Source organism: Bombus huntii, chromosome 14, assembly GCF_024542735.1.
Source record: "Bombus huntii isolate Logan2020A chromosome 14, iyBomHunt1.1, whole genome shotgun sequence".
NCBI lineage: Eukaryota > Metazoa > Arthropoda > Insecta > Hymenoptera > Apidae > Bombus > Bombus huntii.
Window position 1 is genome coordinate 2,578,443 of NC_066251.1, and position 27,833 is coordinate 2,606,275.

Below are 27,833 nucleotides of genomic sequence, written 5' to 3' on the forward strand. Positions count from 1 at the left end.
ACATTCTAAAACCTGTACACGCTCACGAATTCGAATTTCAGCTTTCTCAGACCCCACATATCGCTTTTCATCCGGGTCGTGATTCGCCATTGAATGGTCCCCGCCCCGTACTCCATCCCCTTTGGGTGTGCCATGGGGTTGCTTAGCCGGCGGTCTCTTTGTATCCCTCCGTTCTCACCCCCATTGGCAATCCTGTTCGACATTCTGTTGGCCAATCTGTTGCTCCAAGATTCTTTGGTATCCTGGTGGCTATAATAAGGTAGGTCAGGGGCGGAGGGGGAATTCTCGTCGGCAAAGGCTCGTTCTAAATCAACCGTGAGAATTCAAAAATGGAAATTTCTGTCCATTTATTTGTATATTCGCTTAAGAGTTGTATTTCTGACGCCTTACTTATAGACCATATAGTACACATTGTTCCAGTAATTCCGTCCAACTTTAAATATCTCCGTTTGTTCGAAGTAGTAACCACGCCTTATAGAAATTATAATTTCATACTTTGAACCTGCTAATGATATTAATATAGTCATTTAAAACGATGTACGCTTCTCGCCCAAATATTTTAGGCCTGTTCTCGGACAAGTACTTTAAAGCTGACAGAAAATTGGAAGCCGCGAAACATCCTGTTCTCAGTCCTCATCCTATTGCTCGGCTTCGTTTGGTATCGCGTAGGCGCGGCCATTAAATTACATTAAAACGGTCTGCTCCCGATTCGTGCCGATTCGGTCGGCCAGCCCAGCTCTGATCAACTCTCCGTACCAGAGACACTGGCTTTCGGCAATGGGAGATTTCTCTGTGCAGAAGGCGAACCGACGATCGGACGTTCGGCGACAACGAGCAATCAGCCTGCCGTATATCTGTTGCTGCTGTCGCCACGCATTTGTGGCCCATTGTGCCATCGAAGTAGGTGGTCGGCCTTCCCGCTTTTTCCCTTCTTCGTACAAAAGGTATCGTACCAGAACTATTCCCTGGGCCCTTGTGACTTTCGACCTGGAACGATACGCCTGTGCACATACTAATTTTTATCGATGCTTGCCTTCCTTGCCATCACTTTTCTCGCGTGTCCTTTTTCCTTCCATTGTTTCACCATTGTTTCACGTTTCTGACGTGGGTCGTATCGCGCCGTTTTCCAAGTAATATCCTCACGCTGAAACGTTTGGTGAGTGAATTTTTACCGACATTGTTCGCTATCGCGTGTTTCTAGTCGATTTTTCTTTTTGACAATTAGGAATACACGATATACCAATGTACCTGATATCGTATGATATCGTAATCGCTCCTATTTAAATGAGTTAGTATATCTAGGTAAACGTTAGCTCTAATATTGGTTTATATCTACCGTTATATTGTTGCAGCTTTCTTAGAAAAATAGACTTCCAGATCTGCGCGTTTCCTTGCTAAATCGTTTTTAATTTACAATCTCTTATGACATGTAACGTAAACATTTACGAATATCAGGTACATTGTATCTCTTCGATAACATCAAACTTACCATTTTACATCTCTTACCATTTAACATCTCACTGTCGATGAAACGAAGAAGGTGATTAAAGAGGATCAACAATCGCATAATCCTTTTAAATGTTCTTTTATTCCGCAACAATGAATTATACATCGGTAATTATATATAATGAATTACAAGAATATTATGTGCATCGAATAAAATCGTCTTTGTACACAACAACCGCAATTAACTGGCCAATTAAATCATCCAATCGTCGAAGCCGTGGTATCGCTTTCGTGACAGATAATTTCACCTACTGCCTTTTGTTACTTTTAATATTCCATTCTTATTAAATACGTGGCTAGGTGTATAACGTGTATGTACAAATTTGTCTGTCAAATTCCTCGACGATCTTCGATCGCGTTCTAATTCACTGGGTGAAGAAAGGCAATTATAAGGCATCGAATTACAACGAGGCACTTCGTTCTTTACGAAGACTAATTAATAAATGTTACAAAATATCGGATTTCTAGAAAATTCGCAGCGTTTTAAATTCTCTCGTGTACTTGGCGAAACTGAAAGAATATCGTCTGTTCAAAAATCTATATTTACTCGAATCTCTGTTGAACGATGGAACGTTGAATTCGGACAAATGCTACTTCTACTTGAGACAGTAAGTACAATTAATAATTCCTTATGGCGCTGTGTGAATTGAAAATCACGCGTACCAATATGTTTATATCTTTAAATCTTATTTTATTCCATTAACACTGTACTATTGTATCGTATATCACTACGGTAAATATCAAATCAAACGATCTATTTACAAGGATTATCAGTTCGTAAGTTTCAGATTAAGGTAACAACAGTGTAATTTTCTCTCGCGAACGAGTCAATCAAAAATTAGCTGGAATATTCGAAGAGTAATTTTAATTCCAACAGTTGATAAATTTTGCTATCGATCTTCGATTAAATTATTGCAAATCATAGCGAACTAAGAGCGTCGCGTTAAATTATTTAGAATAACGTGCCTTTTTCAAAGATTTACTGAGTCTCAAAATGTTGATGACCTCATCGGTGATAATAATAAAAATTAACAACAAACTTTATGACTTCTTAGTAACTTGTTCGTCGAACAACTACGTTGTAATATTTCGCAAACGACAAGTCAAGACACACGGTTGTTAGTACTTTTATATAGGTTGTTATTATATTTAAATATTTACTATAAAACATCTTTTAGAATGTAATTTTCAGACATAATTTCTTTTAACAACAAAAACAGCTGAGAATTAGGTTTCATCGTTTGTAAGATGGAAATAAACGTTAACGTCAATTATTCGCGTCATTACCGAATAAATATGTGCACTTAAAGATATTCCTTCTCGTGTAACATTTTACAAATCTTCTCTCGAAGGAAACGATAACTTGAAACAGCTAAAACGAATTAAGATATCTTAAGATTCAACAGATACTATATATACATTGCGTGTCTAAAAATAGAAAAAGAAAAATAAAAACAATAGAGGCTTACAGCAGCGTTATACTATATACATATTTGCATCGTGGCAGGCGTTAGGATTATAATTTAACATGTCCAAAGAGAGCATTTCGATTTTCCCCCGTGAAACAACGTACAAACGTAATATTTATATCACTCTACGTGTTAAAGGTCGCCTTTCGTAGATTTCCTCGTTTTACCTCCGCTGTAACGTTGTACATTTTCCATGACGTTACATATTTCGTACGGTAAATTCGAAAATGAAAGATCTAGATTTTCTAGAACTTTCACGTTTTTCTAGAATTTAGTGTAATCTTCTCGAAGGGAGTTACACAGGAAAAAGAATTCGGTTACTGGACTCTCGTTTTTCTCTTTCTGCCATTTGAACTGTTTACCGCGGTTCAGTGAACTCTGCCACAGACCTGCGACTCGATTCCACCCAGATAAGGATAGCCGCTCTTCGCCTCGCTGGGGCTGTGGGGTGTTACGTGATGGTTTATCCCTGCCGGGGTTGGCACCCCTGAAGACGCACCCTGGACCATGCACGCGCTCATATTGGACGCTGTAGGGCTGACACTGCCGCTCAGGCTACCTAGATTCAAATTGCTGGTAGTGAGATTAGAGGCCAGATTGCTGCTACCGTAGTGAGAGGCGTTGAACAATCTGCAACGAAAAAAGAAACGGAGCTCTGCAATGGATGTTTTCTCGGGTTTGTTCAAGGATAAGGAGAGGCAGAGTTAATCGTCGTAATTACAGTCTCCGACTTCTGTTACATCAGAGAAGGGAAATTTATGTGCGACTGCGTGAGTGTAGCGCTGCTGAAGTTATTTAGTTGAAAAATCGTTTATGTTAGGTATACGTGTAATCAACTTGTACCCTGGTATTATGTACGTCATATAATAAACTTCTCTGGTGCGATCATCAGCTACTCTTGAAGGAAAAAATAAAGGGAAGTGTAACTAACTACATAGCGATACAAATTTGTTTGATTCCTGACATAATATCGATCTTGGTAATTAAAACGATACGTCGTTGTATGAAAGAAATTTCTATACGAATAAATGTTCGATCGATAGCGAAGAATTTATTATTTCGTTCAAATATCTCTGCAAACCAGAATTGCATTTTGTGAAGCTTCCTGGATGAAGTTTCAATCGAAGAATCCTAAACGTTGCGATTGTTAATCTACTTTCTGCGATTCTGCATCTTTCACAGACATTTTCTGCGTATTTCGAATCGTTATCTCGCACGAACGTATAAACCAATTTTTCGTTTCTTCGATAAGTACCACGTTTTCTACGAGATTAATTAACAAACAAATTAATAGGACCACCTATGATCCGATCTTACATCTACGGTTCGAAGGAGAAACGAACGGAACATGTTAGTTGCCCCAACTATGCGCAGTTTATATTACGGAAGGATTATCTGTACACGTTTAATTTCTCTAAACCTCAAGCATTCCAATTTGCCCTGAAAACGAAACTCCTTCGCAGCATCTGCTGATTACCTGACACTCTGATCGATACGACAAAAAGAAAGAATTTCTCGTCCAATCTTAGAGAGTCATCGGTGGCGTATTAAAAGAATCACGGCCTATAAAGCGCAGATCTACGTGCATCGTGAGTATCCGCGGATGAGATGATCGCGAGAGATGGGGAACGCAGAAGGCAGCGAAATTCATACGCATGTTACGCTGAATGTAAAGCAGGTCGACGACGCGGCGTTCCTGGCGAGCGCAGGCGCGACCGTATCAAAGTATTAAAACTGCGGGGCAGTTTCGCCTGCGCATAACCTCCCGATGAAATTCTCTTTTCGTTTCTCGCGAGTCTCAAAGTAACCGCCGGCCAACTTCTCCCTCGTTTCGCCGTGCAATCAAAGCTCGCTGCTCGTTTGCAAACCGATACCGGGGCAAGGCAGCGAGCTTCACGCTCGCACACGTACGAGTACGAATCGTTTAGGGCGTGTCGAGGCTGCCAACAACCGATTTCAAAACGGAGTAGCGGCCCTTTTGACCGTTTCGGCACAGCAGCACGGTTAAGGACCCTAAAGCGTGCCGATGCTGGAACCATTTAATTCCTCTCTCTCCTTTCTTCTTCCTTTATCCGCGCGCCTTTTTCCTTCGTCGTATTCTCGTCCACCCTTTCTCGTCCTCCTCGTCCTTGCACCTTAATTCCTTCTGGGAAACGGTACAGCGGAAGCTGCACGATTTATCGACCGTCCCCGCGTGCTCTACGAATCTATTTCCCTCTAGCCAACCAACGCTACAAATCATATTCAGCTCTATGGAATTGTTAATGAATTCCAGCGAACTTTAGCTGCAACGAATAATTTACAATCGACGCTCGCTGAAATTAAGGCAGAGGCAAGCGGCTGGAGAATTCGTTTGGCAAAAGGCGTTTACAGATGGGCTGGTTTGAAATTTTTGCACGTTCGGTGAAACATCCTGACATTTCCTTCACACGAGGGTTCTTTACCGGGGAGATATCTTACCGATGCTCGATTAAACCAACTTCGAATATCTTTATCCGAGCTTAGGTTTCCGTTGTTCGATCGCAGATAGCGAGGAAAGTCGATGGTGTCGTTCTAACAAGAACAGCGAATTCCATTTACTTTACGCTGTATGTTACAAGTATAATCTTGTTACGTAGAACTGCAGTCTTCTTATAATTAGATCACTGGCGTGTAGCAAGATAATAAATATCTAGGAAAAATTAATTTTCACCTATTTATATGAAAAATCGAAAGACTACACGAGTGTAATTATTCCTTGACGTTTCTGCACCAGAGACGGAACATGACTAGAGACTTCGAAAGTAATTTGGAATGATTCAGCAGCGATATAGGTGCAATATCCAACGAAAGCAAATTTCAAAATATAGAACATGAAATTGGAAATATCTCTGACTGTTCTAACGATCGCGTTAGCGTTTAATATAATTCCCTTTGTTTTGGCCGCTCCAAAGCTTCCTGTATTTTGAACCATTAATATTCCTCTCGTGCTTCGGCGTCGTTTTGCTCCTCAAACATCCCAATTCCCTGTGAAATTTCATCGGAACGACGCATACGTGCTACTGTCGCATAAAATGCCTGCTGTCCTTCTCCGGCAAAGTCAATTAACCAAAGGCAAAACGCTACTTCATTATATTTCCGATGCTTGGCGTTCGTTTTTAATAACAACGGAGAGAACGGCTGGCACGATGATTATCGCCTGTATAAACGCAAATGGATATCCATAAAACGCGTGTACCTTGAAAGCGGTGCGCCGCGAAATTCAAACGACGATGATATTCAGCTGAATCGAATCGCGTGGCGTAATCTTCTGCCCGATGTGATTTCCGCGATCGCGCGGCTACCACGAGGCCGATAAAACGAATGAAAAATGGTCCGCGGTAATGTCTACGGTGTCGGTGGAATTTCGTAGAGGCAGACCCGAAAATCGTGGCAGTCGAGGTCGAACCGCTTCCGGGGTGAAGCAGAGGCCACGAAGTCCCCCGGTTAAAGCTGGATCATCGGCGAAGATCAAGACCCGCGTTGGATTATTAGCCGGTAGCGTTTCATTACGGGGGCCGAAGAAGCAACATAATTGAGGACCACACAGAAAACGTGTCGGTGGGGTCCCGGCTGCTTCGCCGTGCCGAGCCAACAACTCTCTTTCTCTCCTTCGTCTGCCTTCTTCTCATTCTTCTCTTTTCCTCCTCGGGGAGTCTTTCGTCTCACCTGTTTCATCCACCGCGCGTCGCTTTCTCGTTATTTTCTTTGCTTTTCCCCGCTCGTTCGGCCGATTCTCCTCTTCAGGGATTCCATCGCCCAGAGATTCGTACGGTTCGAAACAGTTCGACGCTCGTCATTTCTTCGTCGTCTGTTTTTAGCTATTCGCGTGGTACATTACGCTGGTCCACAGTTTCGAATCGTCTTTAATATTCATGACTTTCAAAGCAAATCGGCCAGTAGCGTAGTTCGCTGTTATTTCCTGTCTTTGGTAGCTTCGATGGAGATCAAGCGAATCGTATATCGTCGCGTTTGTATTTTAAATTTGCAAATAGTAATCATCGTTCATCGATTCGTTTCGTTAAAGTTGGGCGCTACTTTAATACACCATGGGCATCGTAATATTTCGTCTTATCAGACACCTGATTCTTTCATTGAAGTATCTTATCTGATATATCTCCATTTTTTAATATATGGTAAAATATTCCAGTTTAAGAACTGTAATGTTACGCAGATTCTTATGAAACGATGACTGAACATTCGAAACCGTATAAAGAGGAAGAAAGATAGGAAGAAAGATAGGGAAATTTGAAAAGACTATAGAGATGAATCTAAGGATAAAGAAGGAACGATATGTACTTTGTCAACGATTAATCCATCGATGAAATCTAATCTTTTCGCTGTATAACTACATACCGATTTCAAACATTTGATTCGATACTTGTTCTCTTGTCGAATAAGACAAATTTTCGACCAGTAGATTGCACATGACGTGCACGCACGTATAGTAGAAAGGTTGTCGCGGATTTAACTCTTCCTCTTCCTTTTCTCCAGTTTCAGATTCTCAGATTCCGCTTTCAACTTCTCGCTACGCTCTCCGGTTCGCTGTTTCGTTCGTCTTTCTCCTAGGGACTTTCGTCGTTTGCGGTCTGCGCTGCAGCGAATTGGCCTCTGCACTCGGCGTGTAACAGCACGCTGCAGCAGGCGAGCATTTCGCCAACCTGTTATTACGCCACAATGGCTGAATTAATTGTTCGAAACACCCTGTGAGCACAGGCTGCCTTCGCTCTTTCTCCTCACCGAGTATCTCCCGCATTTCTTTCCTTTTTTCTACTAAAGCTTTCCCCTCCGTAAGGCTTGCCCGCTTTAAACGCCCGGGATAATGTATCTCTACCCCGACAACGTGCACTTTGCTTCGACAGTGGACCTCGTGGGGGGTCCTTCTCTGACTTTTAAGCTCCACCGAATTAATATTTTTCCCACTTACGATTATGTTCGAAGCGCGAAGAATCACAAATGGAAAACTTTCTTCTGGCAGTGGAAACGAGACACAGTTGTCAAAAATAGATCCGCTCGTTTTGCGGAATTCTTACGAGAAGAGAGAAGAGAAGATACGTTTAAAAAGAAGCATCGAAGCTTAACGGGATGGTGGAACTTGGAAAACGAAAGTTCTCTGAGCAAACGATAGTTTAGAAAATGTTTAACGTTAAAATCATCGCCTCTGTTTGCTATCTCGTTTGACTTTGTATTTCGTGTTCCTGACAGGCAATGAATTCTATCAAATTCTATCGGTTCTAACGTTTATCATTCACTGGCTCGTACGTTTTATCGTCTTGTTTAATAAAAGTCTTCGATAAATAGTAACTCACCCGTAATTCTCGGCAGTCGGTCTTGGCCATTGTTGCTGAGCAGCGTAGTAATTCTCGCTATAGTTGTAATGTTGAGGATAACCAGCCGTGGTTGCTGCGGCTGCAGCTACCGATGCTTGGCCATAGCTCTGATAACTTTCAGCACTGCTACCGTAATGTTGAGTTTGAAACGATTGCAAGCTCATTGTGTTGAAGGCGTTCAACTGTTGACTGTTCAACTGCTTGCGAAGTCTGGCTCGTCTGTTACTGAACCATACTTGCACGCGTGCTTCAGTCAAATTTGTTCTGCAACGAAACCGAGAAAGAGATTTTGAGTCGATCGTTTCGTGTAGAAACTACCACGATTCTGTTCGTTTAATCGTAACAATTTGAATCGGTGATTGGATTTTGTATAAACCAATAAGAACACAGAGTAACATTTATATAGAAAGATAAAAATTCCACGTACTTTTGTGCCAACTCTTCTCTGGTATACACGTCGGGATACTGTGTCCGATGGAAAGCAGCTTCAAGTTGCTCCAGTTGTTCACCAGTGAACGTGGTCCTGCTTCTACGTTGCTTCCTCTTCAAGGCGATTCCTGGCTCGCTCTCTGTGTCCGAGTCATCGCCACTGCTGCCTCCTAAAGTCAGAATGTAAAATAAAAATATTAATTAACAATACGAGAATAATGTCGATCTTTCCTTCGTATCAAACTATTTTCTTCTCGTTCGTCGTAACTTAGTTGAACAAATACTATTAAAACTGCAATTGTATCATTGTTGCACCTGAACCGGAGTAAGAAGTCAATTTTCAATGACCATAGTACATTATACAAAACTATGGTTCCGGTCGTGTCAGCTAGACACGTAATGTAAGCTCGAACGATATGTAAAGAATCTTTCCTCCAATAATTTCGACGAAATCCTACGCAGGGCTGAATTATTACTCTCAACCTATTTTTCATCCTACAATCGCGAGGAAAATCTTGTCACCGACCAAACGCTTTGTGCAATATCAAATTATCTTAGAAAAGATCATTCCTGGTATCCAACAGCATAAAGATACTAAAAAACGAATCTCCTATTTTTAAGCAATCAACGAATGAGGAGATAGAAGGAAAAAGTCGTTTGCGTGTGTTATCACGAACGATCGAAAGATTTCTCTCAATCACGATACGTATACGCAGGCGTGATGAAATTAATTATGAAAAGCGGCGTTTTCTGCTGCTTGGCACGCGAAAGAGGAGGAATTGAAAATTCCAGGGAACGCGGCGGACGAAGCCGCGCTCTTATCGACGAAAGGAATCGATGCTAAAGGTCCAAGAGATCCCGGCGAGATGTTACGGAGCACGCTTCTTAATAGCGGCAAGAAGGTCTCCCAGTCCAGCACGTGCTGCACGTCAGATACCGAAGATAGGAAGCGAGTCGTTCACGCCCACAGTTCACACGCCGGACTCGGCAACCCACCATTAAGACCCTCCTGATTACAGCCGTGCCAGCCGAACCTATACTAAACTAAAACACCGGAGAAATTAGGGTCCGCCGCGAAGAAATTAAGTTCTTTGACATGTCCCGTCCCACCCGAGCTAAACGAAAGCCTGTCCAACGTCCACGAGATACTTCCTTTCGTCTGCCCTCGCGAGGCTCCGTACCGGAAACTCTTTCGTCTCTCCAATCGACGTCGAGTTTTACGACAACGTAATTGCGCGCCTCTTCTAACGTTTCTGCCTTTCGTTCTCTGCAGCCTTTCGTTTAACCCTTTCGAGTATCGCCGCTATTGTTTCTAATCTCTATCTTGGAAATGTTGCGAGACGAACGGTTGTGCCGTCAGCTTGAACACGTTGTAAACGCAAGTTTGATTGTATTCAACAATTGCGTAGGGTCAGTGGATTCTTGTCGATTTATTCGCTTGGCAACTAAGTGATTGCGGGTTTTGTCATTAGGTGGTAATGAGAAAATCCGCAATCACTTAGTTGCCTACCCAATACATTGAGATAACAGGTGTCAGATAAAGAGACATGCAGAGTGGTAGGTGTAAAAAGTGTCACAATTGGATAGAATATTCCATGAGACAAAATAAGGAAACATACGGTAAAATTTGTTCGCACGACGCCCCATTTCCGAGAAAAACGAGTTCCATGATATGACAAGTAGACGTAAAACTGGCTGAACTGAACAAGAGTAATCGACAGGAGTTAAATTACACGTGAAAATAAGTAAAAAGCGTGGAATATGAGGCTTGAAAATGAGGCCTTGAACGAAAAATCTTATTTTACATTTACGACTTATTTTCGCACGAATAATAACGCCCTGCCGATTGTTTTCTCGTACCTAGTCTTGGTACTTAGCCAGGTTTAAGTATACTTGGCAAATTTTCAAACTCGATTTTCTCAGAAACGAAGCGTCGTACGAAAGAATTTTATTGCATATTTTCGACTTATTTTTTCACACAGAATCACTCTGTTCCCAATTGTATTCATCACCAGCTACGATCCACCCTTTCTAATCGTTACCAATTGTTCTGTAATTACATTCCAAATGCTGAAGCGTACGAGACGCTGTATATCTATTAATGTCAGTTATTCATGACTAATGATACTGCACTTTGTAACAGAGAGATTGGAACTGCTCATTTTTGCCCAATTTCCTTTAGATTATCGTGGCAATACATCGAAAGTATCGCAATCCAGCAACCTACTCTCCGTAAGTATTTTCTTAAAAAATACCAAATACGTCGTTTTTTAATTTTCGAGAAGATCGAATGCATCGCTTAAATAACAAAGAATTGTTATATAACTATTTTCGTAGAATTAAGACTTTCTTCGGTCTCTTGTGCTGGAAAGAGTCAAGAGGCTACGCGCATCTACACGGATTAAATAAAATCGATCTTCCAAAGAGAAGAGTTTTTTCACTCTTATAATTGTTCGATTTTAAAAATGTCTGTCGAAAGGAAGATCCTCGTTCGAAATATTCCTTAGAAACTTTCCTGTTCCAGCTCCCTAAACTAACGAAGCTACAGTGTCTCAAGTTTGATTAGACGCGCACGTTTAAGTTGAGATCGGAGTTTGCGAACCTTCGAAGATTAATGTTTAAAAAAATTATACGAAAGAATATTTTTTCTGCATTTCGTTAAAATGATAGGCGAATTAAATCGTGATCGCAGTTTCGTTCGCGTCCGTGCAAAAGTTTTTTTTACATTTTCTTCCCCTTTCGACTCAGACACGGCAATTTATGCGTCGATTCCTGAATTAAGTCGATCGATCGACGGGAACGAACGTCTAAATCAATAGCACCTGCGCGAACGTCAGCTCTCGAATTCATGAAGTTGAACGCCGCGAAGTGTACGGCGGTTTCTTCGAGATTAAAGACCTCGCCGCAGCCGTAAATCCTCGTGACGGTTTGAGCAGAACATCTAACCACTTCTCCAAGCCTTCACGCTTTCCACGGCCAGTCAACGCTCGCTTATACCGTGGTTTGTTTCAACAAATAACGAAAAATATCTTGATCGTTCGTTGTTTACTTAAACAGCATGATTTTTTCATTCGTTTAACGCAACGACGCTACGCTTTGAATACACTTCTTTGAATAAAATCGTGTGACTCTTTGCACAGTGTCGCGAAGGATATTACTTTTTCAGCTTTAAATTCTTCTCGTGAGAAAAAGATGCTTTTTGGCTTCTTCTCGATGTTTTCTCCCAACGTACAGCGATAAACGTAATAATAAACGAAATAATAAAATAATCTAATAGTCTGACTCGTTACATGTACAATATCAAAGTTGTACATTTAAAAGATTTGTAAACATAGAGTAAAGAAAAAATATAAAATAATAAATCAAAGATCTGGAATTAATGTACGTTATCAAGTTTTACTCGCGTTTCGTTAAACGTAACGAAGATTCGTTGAACTCGACGAAACGATATCGTTACGCTACAAAGGGCATGATGAATATCGACAGTATAAAGTCAAACAGAGAACCGCAAAGGGTTAATCGTCCAAAACCGTGTAAACAATTACTGTCGGGGGAAGCAGACAGTTATTATCATTATCCCTGACAGTTTCGCTTGACTACCACTTTAGATCAGCGGAACATCTAAATCAATAGAGTCGGACCCTGTTGTTCCTCGAAGAAAACGGCAGGCTCGCTCTGGTGTTGGCGGTTTGTAAGATTAGAGACAGCCGGATACGGAGCACGAGAGACCACACGCCGCGTGTGTACACGCTCTACCTTTTCCTCTCCGTGTCCTCTCTTTCTCTGCTCTGGCTCTCACCGACCTTCTGCCTCTTCTTCTTACCTTAACCTCTTCTTCTGCCCACTATTTTTTGCCTTCGTGCTGCTTTCTAGCTTTCCGTTTTGTACTAACTGGCCGTTTAATTTTTAACGAGGATGAGAATGCTCAGCCGAGTGTTCGAACGTAAGCGCTACGTGGAATTAAACGGGGTAGATATTATTGCTACTTTATAATGGCACTTGTAATTTCATATATCAACATAGGAATAGAGAGCAAGTCAAAAATTAGGACCTTGGGTGGGCGTAAAAGTGGGTATAAAGTTAATTAGTATCGATGTATCGAGGCAGACATTTTTCATTTTTGTAACTTTAATAAAAAAAGTTATTTATGGCGCGATGACTAAATTCGACGTTGTTCGTTTCAGTTAAGGGAAGCTCGTTTATTAGAAGACAATTAGAAAATTAGTCGTGAGAAAATATTTCATTCGTAGAAAATTATTATCGTAATTAACAGGGCTTCTAATTCTTGCAAATTTACCGCGTTACAAGTATGCGTATAGAAGAGCGTAATCTGATAGAATAATTTTAATTCCTTTCATTTATCACAGCCAGCAGCGTTAAAATCCTAACTTACGTAACGTTACTTCTTATTATTTTTCATTTCATATATGCATATCTATTTTTCTTTCTATACAAATCTCCGAAAAACCCACAATCGCGATTGAATGTTTCAAAAGACCTCATTGCCCTTACGTCGCGCGAAAGCAGGAATGAAAAGATCCATAAAGATTTTACATCCAATGGGGAGAGTATTCAAAGAGATTCTTTATCCTTCCTGACATTACGTCGACTGCACGTCAACATGGCGATGGATACGATACTCCAGTCTTTTATTTCAATTTTATATCGTATCATCCGCCATAGCGGTTAATTAATTACATTTTTATGCTTCGTAATATCGATGTAAGCCTATAATACACGAATAATACATATAATACATGAATTCTATCATTTATTAAATCATTATTTTAAATGTTAAAGAAAATCTATTAAAAAATCCAACTTCAAAGTGTTTCAATTCATTTTGTCGAATTTATCCACTTTTCTCTCGTTCTAACACTACCAATAGCTAAACTCGTTCCAATGAACAATCGTCGAATTTCTTATGTCAAAAACAAGAAGAATAACTGGAATCACGAAGCCATTGCAAAGTTGCTTTTCAAGTATGCCTGTTCAACGTTTTACAACTTTAATTTTTATTGTTTTTAAATAAATTCGCAAGTGTTACCGAAACACGGAGAAAAACGTATATGCACAAACTACCGAGGGAATGAGTATAGTTATTCCGTACAAAAGTAAGAAAAAGGATATCGTAAGCTAAAATACACCCTTCCAACCCTTTCGCCTGTCGTCAAAAAAAAAAAAAAAAAAAAAGAAAAAATCTTACTTAAGACGATCATTAGCCGCAACAAACTAATTTTCTCAAACATTTCCCAAGCAACGCCGTTTATATCCGTAGTAAAATGAGAAGAATCGATTCACGTGATTAAGTATACGCAGAGAGATTATTGCCTGAGAAGGAAGTGCAATTGTAGCTCGCTGGTATAGCAATGCTATTTTCTTCTACGGAGGATATGATCGTGGGAATACAAACTTTACTAAATCATGCAACATTTCACTTAGAAAACGCCTTATAACGCATTCCGGATTCTCGAGCCAGCCGGTACAACGTAATTTGACCGAGGACGAAATGAAGATTTGTGCGCGGCGCGGTGCAAACCGATCAACAGGTAGGCCATCCAGCCGTTCTTACATCGGGCTGCAATTCCCCGGCGTACATCTAATCAAAACTAAATCTTCCCGACAAGGTAATAAACTCGACACATCTACGCACCACGGGACGCCTAATATTTCTTCGCGAGCTTCACCGCCACCAATAAATAAAAAAGAAAGGAACTCCCTTTACGTCCGCCGGCCGGACCTATATTCCCGTTAATCTCCTCTTGCCCTCGAAACTATTCAGTCCTTCGAGCGAGCAAAAGTCTCCCGATGAATAGATTTATTTAAAGAAACGTTGCTGATTTTGTGGAAGAGAAGGTCGGTCGAGTTTTACTCTCGCAGATATTTTTATATCTCCGTCGATATTTTTTCTGAACAATGTTTGTCAAATTCTGCTACTTTTTTTTTTTTTTTTAATATTCCTTTTCTATTTTACACTGTACCCTCTTTGCTTCTGACGCGTACATTTATCAAAATTTTATTTGCTTCTACTTGATCTTTAATCGAGCCGTCCTTCCGCTATGTTGTAGCTTTTTCTAAACAAAATTTGTCAAATTGTGCTCCTTTCTTCGAATATACCTTTTCTCTTTTATATACTTCTTTCGTTGTTTGTAGGCAAAATTTCGTTTGATTATATTTCCTGTATAATCGCGTGGTCTCTTCGTTTCCGAATTGTCAAAAAGTGTTATCTCCATAGCTGCAGCAGATTCGAGCTGTGTGTATGCAGACAAATACGGTAGAAAGTGGATACAGTAACAGAAAGACACAAGAAGTTTCAATAGTGTATCGACTGCTCGTATACGATCCATTATGGTTGTTTGAATATAGAGATACGTATATTCTCGGGGATAATTGTAATGGCCTTTCGTACCAATACGGATGATCTATATTTAGTAATATCTTTCAGAGTTATTTTATATGGGATCCGAGTATCTTTTACTGTAGTAATAGATCATGAAAAGAGACGATCGTTATATCGTCAGGATAATACGACCCGTTAATTGAAAAAAATAAACTCTATAAGTCTCTCATCAACGATCTAACAGAAGAAATTTTTACTTATTAGTACGAGTGTTGTAGATACACGAGGATTAAGCCTGATACGCTAACTATAAACCATAGATTGCTTCTATATATAATTTCAAGAAGGAATAAATTCTGAAAATATAGTAGTAGCGTCGCTATTAAAAAAGGAGCCGAAGGAGATGAAATTTTTCTCGCCATTGAGATAACGTAATTTGTTACAAGGATCGTCGTAATACCACGAACTACAGCTTTTTTTCAGCCGGTACAAAATGTACGCGGTATTTATCGCTACGGTACCTTAACTCAATTAACGCAGCCGTACGCTGTAATTACGTTTATCGGTCGATTACCTCGAGCGTTTCATTTACGCTGGCCTAATTGTTTACGCGATGTTAAAACAGCGACAATGTTCGCAAATTTACACGCGTCGTACATCTCTATCGATTTCCATGTACAGGTGGTTTTTTCTCTTTTAAATATCGAATTACACGACGATGATCTTAAAGAAAGAAATGGTCTCACCGAGTATTCCGTCAATGGAATGATTTCTTCGAGGATCATCTCCAGGACGAGTCTGATTCGTGGGGCCACGAAGAAGTCTCGAGATACTGGAAACTGACGGCGCTGACGCTTTGTCACAGATACCATCCTGCTGGCAGAACCACGTTGGACCAGTTAGTATACTAATGGAAATTAATCAAACTTCATTTTCCTCCCTTTTACGTCCTCCATCATGTATTCTGAATATTTAACCGAATGTACGATCGCATAATGGCTTTGAATATTCTTCAAGAATTTACTGTGAAATGTTTCAACGGTAGATGATATACGACGAGAAACGTGATATATTAGAAATTGTATAAATAAAGTACGTGTCGACTTTCGTTTTATATTTTGAATCACTGTACAGCTAGAATTGTGGTAAAGGGTTTGAAGCTGCGTTGAAACCTCGCACAATCGCAAAATGTTCGATCGGATTCTATTCAAGCAATCTACTTACTACAGCGACTCTTGTGCCAATTCTTAATTACCAGACCAAAACAGGAAATTATAATTAATTATTTTCCCCTCATAAACGAGCAAAATTCCGATTTATTTGAAACGTAGTAGCTTATGTCAATCAACTGTCTCTAATAAATAATCGTTAAAGTAATTCGTCAGGAAAAGAGGAATGACGTCGTTTAATTAACAACCACGACGCGTAATTATAAAAACATTGTCTTATAGACCATAAACATTTTTGCACGGAGCGATCAATAGCGTAAAGACATTATCAACAGACCTTTATCAATTTCTCGCGGATCTCCCAGGTGAATATCCCAGGATTCTGTCTCTTCATATCCTCGATTCTCGCCTCGACTTCCGGTGTCGCGACGCGTGGTTTGCTACCGCCGATCACACCTGGCCTTATCGATCCTGTTTCCTGATATCGATTCAAGATCTTCGACACGCAACCATGAGAAACTCTCAATTGTCTGGAGATCACGCATGGTCTTACACCTGCTGCCGCCATTTCCACGATTTTTAAGCGGATGTGATTCGGCAGTGGACGTCCATTGATAAAAACACCTCCGAGTTGATTCACACGACCTTGTCCTGGAAAAAGGAAAGATGGAAATGCGTAATATACTTGCATTGATACTTGGCGTGAGAACTGGCATGGATGGAACACGCGTTAACCCTGTCACGACTATGAAATCATATATGGCGTTCAAACGAACCGCTTGTTACAAACCGAGGATGTACGTACGCATTTGATACTGGTATCACGTTACTGAATATTTCCTTCGTTTTTCGGTTTAACGTTAAATTCGTTTGAGCACCGAGAATAGAAAGATGTCTATACAAGCGTACTCTGTCGCAGAAAGTTCGTTAGAGATGAAAGGGTTAATATGCGATAAATTAAGTATGCAATGGGAATGAAACGCGTTAGTTGATCCTAAATTAGGTTTTTCACGAGGTCAGCACAATTTTAAGAAATTCGTATTGTGCAACACATTTGCAGATACGAAACATCTTGAACTGCTCTAATTTTATAACGTTGACCTGGTCTCCTGAAAGTCTTTTAATCAACTTGTGTACAGCTTTTTTAAACGCTGTTATTAAACTAAATTCTATGAGATTTTCTTCTGGAACGTGCAATTTTTATCAAGATCGAGAAAATCCAAAGTTCTGTGGATAATACAAGCATCTATTTTAGTTGTTTAAAAAATGTTTAAATCCTGCAACAGTAGCAACCACGATAAAACGTCCAGATAGTCACCCAAGTCATCATCAACGCTGATTTCAATTTCAGTGATCGAAACACGCGTGCAATTTCATGCAAACCGTATATGCAGTGTAAAAATACTTCTAAATCAATTTGAAAGCGAGAGTCGATGCAATACGAAAGCTTAAATCTGCGCTGGTATAAAGTGGACATTTTTCGGTTTTATAAAAGTTGTGCAGAAATTTCGGTGTCACGCGAAATGCCACTCAAACGCTAATTACTTGCAATTAGAAACCACTTTAACGAGCCTAATTATAATAACGAAGTGAAACAAGAGAGCAGCAAAATGTAAGCGAAAAAGTAAGTAGGAAGGAGCGGCAACCCTTTGAAAAAGTCTTCGAAGGAGGAACTTCGAAAGAGATGCTATTGTCGGTCCTTTTATTAAGCGCATCGTGAAACTCGACGAAGAAAGAACTGCACGTAAGACAGAAATCCATGACTAAGCAAGAGAAGAGTAACGTGTACCTCATACACTATGCGTATGGTTTTGCATATGCAAATATTATGTCTACAGAATATAATATCGATAAAAGATGCTCTAGATTCATCAAGTTTTATAGAAATCAATTAATATTGATATTAAAACAAGCAACATTTTAATATCTTCAACATGTTAATATTAGGACAAGCGATATTTTTAAAATTATGAAAAGGGCAGAATAATGTGTTCTCTGTGTATTCTTTACACATTGGTTTCGTAATATACAAATCAAAACAGTTGTAAAACAAGCGATAGGTAAATAACCGTTCGCAACGTTGTGCTCGTTTGATATTTTGAAAAGAATAAAACGTTCAACATCGTACAATAGTAACACCCACATATCTGATTTTGAACAACTTACGGATTCAAAATTATCGAACCGAAGATCCTCCATCGATTACCGCACGCAAAGATAAAATTATCAGCGTGTGTAGAAGATTTAGGTTTCTGTAACACTTAATTAATTTCTATTGCGATCCCGTCAATTTGTACATTCGCTGTAAATCTGCATCGAAATAAAAAAAAAAAAAAAAATATCGCTGAACCGCAAGAGTGCACGGTGTGCTACCCGCGATATAAACTTTACGACGCGCACAGGTAATTGGATGCGATAAAGAACCATTGTTTCAAACACGTTGCTCGAGGGGGTGTTCTCGCGAGAGAGCTCTCGTAAGTCTTCTCGTATATGACGTCTCATTTCTTAGAGTAATGTTAGACGAAACATTGAACTCTATGCTCTCGCATCCGCTGACACTTTATCGCTATCCACCCCTCCAATTTCAGGAACAAGATTGCGAATGATCAAGTCGACGGTTCGAAATCGCTGGTTTTTGCTCCACCTACATCCACGTACCCTTATTTCGGTTGGTGTAATTCGTAAAAAATAGGTAACACGGCTAACAAACCAATAAAAATGATTTTTATTCCGCTTCAGATTTTCTGTTTTCGCGATCGACAAGAACATGCAGTTATCCTTCACTAAATTAGACTTCGAATTTTATCGAGGCAGAAACAGGATTATCTTTTGTATTTTCATCACACGTAGCAAATTTGTTCTGTATCTGAGAATTCGTTACGAGATATTTGACCATACCAAGAGCGTAGATCAATCCAGCAAATTAGATGAACAATCGCTAAAAAAGAAATTTTATCTGCCACCTAAAAAAACACCCACTGCAAGGGTTACGTTACAACGACGCGCAGAAACTGCACGTGTAGTCGAAAAGAAACGCAGAAGACCCAATTAATGTCCTAAATAAAGAAACCGCCCGCAATTCGAATGCTGAAGAGATAGGCAATCAGAGGAAGAGAGAGCGAGAGAAAAAGAGATAGTGGAGGCTAACGACTCGCTAAAAATTGATAATCATCGTAGTAATGGGCCTGTCGTTACACGAATCCTTCGTAACACCTGCTACGAAAACTTCTGCTAATTACCACGGCATAACTCAAAAAGATGTACCCCACCATCGTCTCCATCGGCCGTTTTCTGGTGCCGCCAAAGTAGTCCCGTTTCGTCATTCATCAAGTCCGCGAGATTTACATCCCCCTCCCTCCTACTTGGTGGGATCCCGATGGCCCGTAAGGCGCGTAAGGACATATCCACAAGCGCGTGCAACGCACACACCGCGCTCTTAGGCGGATCGTCGCGTACGCACGGCCCTCGGACACCTCTCATGACGTCAGTCAGGCCGCGGGGCCCGACGGGATTACAGGCAAGATCAAAAGGCGCCGACCGCCGCCGCCGACTCGATCTCACTCGCTCTTTCTCTTTTCACGGTCTTCGTCTTTGCCCCACGTTCCTCTCAGTACGCGCGAAGAGAGTCGCGCGGGATCCAAAACGGGCTCGGAGCGAAAGGACCTGGTCACGGGGTGGCCACTTCTTCAGGGTCCCCATGGACTTCGTTGGCGCGACAATATGTGAAATTTTCTGCATAACCCGGTCGATGTGTCCTCCATTAGCGAAACACGGTTACAAGTTGCGCACTGGCATGGTAAGAGCAACTTTGTTGCGCACTGGCATGGTAAGTGCAACTTTGTTGCGACCGACTACTCGAATAACTCGCGGTCGGTGATCCGCTATATACGTGGTGGTTGAGAGGATTTAAAGGAAGCTACTATCTGATAGTCGTTACACAGAGGAGGAAATTTCGATGAACGTAATTCTTGGGAATTTTTTAGTCTCGTCGGAAGTCTTCTCGATCTTCGAATCTTTAATTCTTCGACCTTTTTTACGGGGTTGTAGTATACCTTTTTCGTGGACGAATTATGCGAGGATGTTTAAAAAGCTCAGGGATACACGTAGTTGGAACGTAGCCAGAAATTGATGAAGGAGCACGCGGTCTTGTGATTCGAAGGTATCGACCATATGGTGGACACGCATATTCACTGTATGTGGACACGGGAGGACACGTAGAAAATCTTCGTATAATAGTAATAGGGTAGTAAAGGGATGGTAGTAGTAATAAAAGAAGTAGTAACGTTTTACAAGTAGTAGAACAGCGCGTATACATGTTGGCTAGTGGGAAGGAAGCAAGGTGGATCTTCGTTGATGGTGAGTGGTAATTGGTAGAAATAAGGAAGAGAGGAATATGTCTATGGGTTAATATCGAGGGTCAAAGAGAATTTAAATTGTTGACTCTGTTGGGTTTCAAGAAGACTCTTTTTCGGATAATGAAATTGCAATCGGATTAGTTTTGAGATGTTTTCATTCAGCTTAGGATGATTAGATTTGTGAATGTTAATGTGTAATGGCCAATTAAGAAACATTCGTGTCAATTAATTTTTATTATAAAATTATAAAATTTATTATAAAAGCAGTACCATATCTTTCAAAGTATGGACGTAAGTTACGTAGTATTACGAAGATGTGATGCTAGTGTCATAGGATTATCGTAAACAGGTCGGTCAGTATATCCTCGTTTATCTTTGAACGAGCAACTTCTCTATCTTTGTTTTTCAACGTATTTCGATCCTCCGATGGAAACTACTTGCTGAAGCATAATCTAGATCTAGAGCAAGAAACGTGTGACGCTCATTAACATGTTTGAGAACTTTGTATCTGGTCGCGGAGCTAAGACCACCCTGTAGAAAAGATAAAAGGGGCCGATCTGTTCGGTATGATGGAGAAAATAATTCCCAGCATGAATTATTGATAACAGGTAATTGATTGTGGGCGATCACGCTAATATCCATGATCGTGCCGATATGAAGCGATAGGGGCTTCCCCGATTTGAATTCGCTCGACGCAACTCGCATGATTAAAATTTACCCTAAGGCTATCGAGTTTCAATGGTGTTGGTATTTGTTAGATATCATTTGACTAGCAGTGGCCATAAAGTATACTTAATTTATCAAATCTCGTGTGCACGAAGTAGACTACGCCTTCTATCATCAATAACGTGAATTTTTCTTTTCGATGTTATTAAACGTTACTTTACTATAGAATTGCAGCTTAGATTGGCAATCCATAAGAAGAATACTATTCCTCCATTACTCTGACATATTTATTGTATCTCCTGAATTCGTTATCCTACATTTCACACATTTATTTCTCCTCTAATTCGTTCTCTAACAGTATTTTTAGATCGCTCTTATTAGTAACATTTATAACACGAGTAAGGAAAGATTCAATTTCTATTCGATGCAAGTATAACTTCGAACGATCGAAAGCAAAGGGACAAATATTTCAAGGCCGTAAGGAGCGCGACAAAAATATATATACATAAGAAACATTGAAAAATGATACGTAACACTCGTCTACGATAAAGAATCATCGTTACATGTTCTACGTTATTTGCGGCTGCCTATCGCTGTATTGAAAATGTTAGAATCACGTATGAAAATATAATAACGATCGTATATCGTAACATATTTATTATTTTATAAAATAGCTGTCGTATCTATAAAAAAGTTACTGACCCCTAGAAACCAGAACAAGGAAGTCGATCAACAAACACGAACGTATACAGAACCACGACGATCTAGAAATACAACGATCAAATTAAAATGAAAAGTCCGGCGAAGAATGAAGTAACTAAAATTCACGTGCCAGCTCATCGAACGTATCTCTACGAGGAATAAATCACAGCGAATCAATAAGAACAGCCGGAGCCAGCACTTTAACGAAGCTAACGAACCTAAAATCCATAACGCGGCGCGTTCCGGACGATTTTTCAGAGCGGCCAAACCCGGCAAAACAAACCGCTCGTTAACCATTCCGAGCTCGGTTGATCAAGAATCAATGACCAATTCCGTTCGTTTCGAATAGCATTCGTAACCGCATGATAAATGACGAATTGCGCAAACAATCGGGACGGGAACGTGTCTCGATCGCTGGTTGCCTGCTCGCCTGGCGGCCCCGATGAAAAGCCAAGGGGAAACGATTTGAGAGCCCAGAAGAAGAGGAGGAAGAGGTGGCCGTGTACCTGAGTGGGAGTATCCGCATGTACCAAGAGGATGCATGTACTTAACGTTCGGTGTGAGTTCCGAGTTGCGAAGGCTTCAATCAACGTGCCGTCGCCCGCGGCCTATCCGATATCAGACATTAGGTACCCACGGCTCTGGCTACGTACTTTAACTCTTTCACGTTCCGACGCCCACGAGCGTGGCCTGCCTCACAGCCGAACTTCTTTCCAGACGTAGCATACGCGTTCACCGAGAAAAGGCGCCGAACGCACGATGTTTAACCCCGAACGCGATGGGTCTGCGTGTATTTCGTGCTTATTCTGGCGAGGCCGATGTATTTTTTCTTATGACCTGTACGAAAGTGGAAACGATCGCACGGTTATTCCAACACTCGCGGAAACTTATTCTGGATACAGGTGCCGTTGCAGGGTTCTTCATAAACTGAAAAGTTACAATTAGACAGGCAGATTTTTTAAACATCGTAGGAAATAATATGCAATTAATATAAAATAGTTTTTAAATGTTTGCACGTGTACGGAAAAATTGAAATCTAACGATTGTCGGGTTCGCTTAAAGTTAAATTGAGAATTTTTCTGTTCTTTGTTTGCAAGTGTTCGTAATACTAAATATTCCTCTGATTATTGGACGAATTTTCTGCAACTAGTAAATTAATTAACTTAAGCACGCGAGGGTATTGGAACGAATTTAATAGAATGGAGCTTAATTGATATTTCTACGTCGGTACAGGGGCTTGACTTTGTTTGTTCGATGAAGAAGCTTTTCTATTAACTTTTCCTGTTAAATTTCAGGTTTAATTATTGTTTAATCCGCTCGTTAATTATTTCCCTATTTGCCCGATATCCCATAGACCATAACAAATCCCATCGCATGACAACGTCTACCGAAAATGCTACGAATTTTCTGAAGAAGCAAATAACTTGTGCGATTTTTGTAGCAACGATTTAAATGATAAAGTATATTTTTTACATAGACGTGGATTTAAAGATACAATACGATCAGTCTGTGCAAGATCTGGAGAAAGTCTGGTTGAGTTATGTGTTGAAGAATGTGTCAGAGCACGTCGTATAAGGTTTGGTATGTAAGATAAAGATTTATCGTGTTGTATATTTCATTCTGAGGTTACGCTAGATGGAATGAAAAGTACGTTGTAAAAAAATATAAAGTAACGTGTTCCGGGTATTTTTAATTAAAGATTCGGTTTCTCATCGCTCGATAAAATGTAATACGTTGCTTTTACCGTGTCGTCGACCTCGGAATTGAAAATAATAGTTGGACCGCGTTATGCTAATTGATATATACTTTACATATTACGTGCAGTCTGAAAATTTTTGCATTTTCTCTCATAAATGTATAACGATCCACAGTTTCCAAACCGAGCAATCAAATATACCCGTATTCCTTTGTCTTCTATTTATCATTTAGGGACATTGTATTAATTGTTTAAAAAATCGAGACAGCGAAAGTATATTCTATGAAATACGATTACAGCGCACCCGTCGATTAATTCTAGGCAACCTGCTCCATAAAAGACATTTTATTACAATTCGTTGTAAAATATGTAACAGTAAACTTCGTTGTAACGATGAGATTAAAATTCTACGTTTCTTTGAAGAAAGCGTTCAACATTGTAAGAAACGATGGTCAAACGTAAAAAAATTGGCCGTAATCACCTGAGAATGACCCAAATTCAGCCACCCATGCTCATTAAAATAAAAATAAAATAGATACAAGAATTTTCTGTTTCTCGTAATGATAATTGAGCAACCCTGTATAATGGAGACCGCGAATTAAAGTCGTAAACGCGCGTGCGCTTGTTTCACGCGCGTTTATTCGAAACCTTTCATCGTTTCTGATGGGAATCGGTAATGGTCGAAACTTCGTTGGCCCGAATTAATTCACGCTTTCGCGGGGCCGAATTAAACGGTTTGCGTAACTCGAAGATGAAATGCGTCCGAAGAAGGTCACTCGAGGCGTGGAAGGGAAAAAAAAGGCAAAAGCGTTTAACGGGCGGGGAATAATTCACTCGAAGCGCATCGTAAAACCATTAACATCGGCTGTAAAAGTTCCATCTGCCCTTTGAGAAGCAGCCTCGAAGAGGAGACCGACGTCGATATATGTCGGTATGCGAAACGTCAACTTTAGCCTCGTTTCGATGCATATCGTTTCTGCAATCTTCATTTGCATCGGATTGCAGTGACAATCGCTTTCCAGACGATATTTCGACTATGATTCCATTTATTATTAAGTTTGTTCAAACGTTAGAATTCGCGAATTAATTAATTCATATGCGAGTTATTATCAATCGAAGATGAGGAAGTAACGACAATTTGAGAAGAGAATCGAAATAAGCGTTTACTATGGAAGTTTAAGCTTTGAGAATAATAATTTCAGCAAGATGATACTTGAAAATGTTGCTGCAGACGATATAGAAAAATGTTAGGTGAACATGAATGTAATTGAAAAGATTGGAAACATCTACGTATTATCATCATACATTACGTTATCGAACATTATAATTTTATAAACTTTAATATGAAATTAAATTGCAAACTCAACGATATTAACGACAGAATAGTTTCGCGAAATTGTTCAACGGGTATAAGAATAATTTCAAATTAAATTCAGCAAGTTATAGAGTCTAAAATTTATAAAATATCAAGCCAGATATTACACGAAATCATAATTCATACATTATGTGATAAAGTGTTTTTGATATCCGTCCCTACCGTTATTATGTTATCACATAAATTAAGTTTTTACGCATCGGACCATCCGAGATACATACGCGCTGAAAATGATGAATGGTGTCGAATATAACGGTAAGCGACGGCTCTCTTTCATCGAATTTTGATACTTCCGATTTTTTAAATACACTCATTCGTATATTTTTTTACGTTACACTCGACAACCTATGTGTTGAAAAAAGTTCAACGTTTCGTCGCTGACAAATTTCACGACGCAATGTACCATCTTTTTGTATTATACATGCCAACCTTTGTACCGATTTTTTTTCCAATAGGTGTAAGATTAATAATAGACAACTTATGATAAAAAAAAAAGATAGCTAATCAATACGAAATACCTGTAATAAATATTCTCAACGTGAATAATTACAAATACCTATGTAAAACAGTAAACAAAATAATTTGTACTCAATCTTCGTAAATAATATTTATGAAACTTTTTATCAATTTACAAATAGACATTAGAATTTGAAATTTTATATCGAACTCTTCTAAAGTAAACTTTAACCATGAAAAAGCAAGTGTCTTAAGATTAAAGATGCATATACAACATAGGAAATTGGATATATTAATCCTTCCTATATGTTCAATACGCAAAGTTGTAACGTAGAATCGAATAATAAATATCGTAATTTAATTTTAATAAATATATCGTAAATACGAGGAGTTTATGTAATTCTAACGAGGAGAATTCCTTCTGTTTTCCTTGACGCCGGACAATCTTCGGTGGCTCGTGTTTAGCGACGGTATCCAATAGAAAACGGCGTCCCATAATGTACATAATACGAATGCTTCTACCAATTTTCTTCAAATAAATTAATAAATTTATACAAGAAAGGATACTAATATCTCTTTAAAATAACACTTAATAAATAATCATTGATATTACAGATAATAAATAACGCCGCGTTGGGATTTTTTTGAGAAGACCAAGAAATAACGCATAGGCCAATTACATAGAGACGATGGAGACGCGAGAACGATCAATTAATTAATTAATCAATACGAAGAATGAAATACTCGGAACAAAATCTCAGTTATCCACGATTTGAAAACACATTTCTCTCCAGACTATCGTATTGCTCCAACACAAAACCTCTAAACCGTTCTTTAACACTAGAACCACCAGAGCAGTTAAAACGACGAACTCATAGTGTTGCATAAAACTGTAATATATTCGCAGTATGTCTGTTTGAACAATTATTGCTAAAGTGATTTAATCTCCCGCGTTATTTATCTTTGCACGTTCTACTTGCTCCAATTTCTTCGATACAAAATTCTCTACCGCCTAATATTAACGTACACGCGAGATCATCTCGTCAAACAAACACACGTACCTTGAAAAGGATATCCAGTGAAATAGGGTGCCATGTTCAGAGTGCTGACTGCCATCTAGCTAATCGTGGTCGTCTTCAGCCGTCCTTGGATCACCAAGCCACCACAAAACGCCAGACGTTATCAATAAACGTAACCGAAATACCGTTTCTCCTTTCGATTCTTTCTCAACTGTCCCTTGCAATCACTTCACACGCAACTTGAACAGAACTTACAATAAAGATACGGCAGGAAAAAAGACGAGCTAGAGAAAAAGGAATTGGAGTAATCTGGTCGCGAAACGATCTGTCTTGTCGAGGATGACCGAAACGGATCTGTTTTGCCGGTTGCGAGTAAAACGATCGTGAGACCTGTTTGCTTCGGGGTCTCGGCTCGAACTGTTCGGCTGCCGATTCGTACGGAGGCTGGCGGCAAAGGAGGCTGAGAATAAAAGAAAGGAAAAGAAAGGCCGAGGTAACACCGAGGGCAAAGAAGGCTCCGCCTTCGTTCAGGGGCCCTGTCGAGGTGGGAACGTCTGGGTCCAAGAGCACCTTGATGGCTCTAGTCGAGCGGTGCATTGGTCACCTCGAAGGTGACCTCCTGAAGGTGGAGGTGGTCTCTTCCATGACTCCGCCCGACTTTCTCCTTTCCTTTGCGAGCGCAGGCCTCTTCGGCTTGCTCTCCACGCGTACCTTCACGCTCCTTCGATGTCCGACCGGTGGAGGTAGGATCGGTAGCTAAATGTAATGACGTTTAATCGAACGCGATCGTTTCTCGATAATGTGCTAAAACACAGGGTTACACGAATCAGCTAAGCTTCTACATCTTGAAACTCCACCTTCGAATGATCAAATTTGGGGTACATTGCGAGACAGCTTTAGACTCTAATGCGATAAGCGGTGAGGAAAGAACGAGGGATTATTGGGTAGTTTAGGATCAGCGAGAAAAGATATGAGGAATGAGAGTATGATTTGAATAATACTATGATAGTGTGCAAGAGCTAGTGAAATAAGGAACAAAATATATCTACCTGTAGATAACGAGGAACAATTTTCATAGGACGTATGGATACTTTAACTTTATTTCTTATTTTCATTTTCATTTTATTTCTTATTTTCTCTTCTTCTTCCATTTGGTGGATTTGATCTTCGTTGGAAAGTTTTGTTCGTTTTCGTAGCGACAGCGACCCTGTCTATCAAAATCAGAACGTTGATCGCGAAACTTGGTAACCCTGGTAGAAGCTGCGTCGCGTGATTCGATCAATGGGATCGTGTAAAGTTCAGA

General features: G+C 40.0%; 1 protein-coding gene across 1 annotated transcript; it reads right to left on the reverse strand.

Annotated features, from left to right (window-relative positions):
* Positions 1-3,343: 3,343 nt before the first annotated feature.
* On the reverse strand, positions 3,344-26,627 carry LOC126873481 (protein gooseberry-like). The gene is made up of 7 exons (XM_050634363.1): positions 26,573-26,627; positions 16,599-16,912; positions 15,839-15,968; positions 10,765-10,767; positions 8,751-8,922; positions 8,303-8,587; positions 3,344-3,605 (listed from the first exon to the last, which is right to left on the reverse strand). The coding sequence occupies exons 1-7, from the start codon at positions 26,625-26,627 to the stop codon at positions 3,344-3,346; spliced, it is 1,221 nt and encodes a 406-aa protein (XP_050490320.1).
* Positions 26,628-27,833: the final 1,206 nt, after the last annotated feature.

Coding starts and splice junctions, on each gene's coding strand:
- LOC126873481 (XM_050634363.1), bottom strand. CDS start 26,627: ATGGCAGTCAGCACTCTGAACATGGCACCCTATTTCACTGGATATCCT. Junction 15,969..16,598: donor TCCGCGAGAAATTGATAAAG/GTCTGTTGATAA, acceptor TGGTTCTGCCAG/CAGGATGGTATCTGTGACAA. Junction 3,606..8,302: donor CCGACTGCCGAGAATTACGG/GTGAGTTACTAT, acceptor TTTTCGTTGCAG/ATTGTTCAACGCCTCTCACT.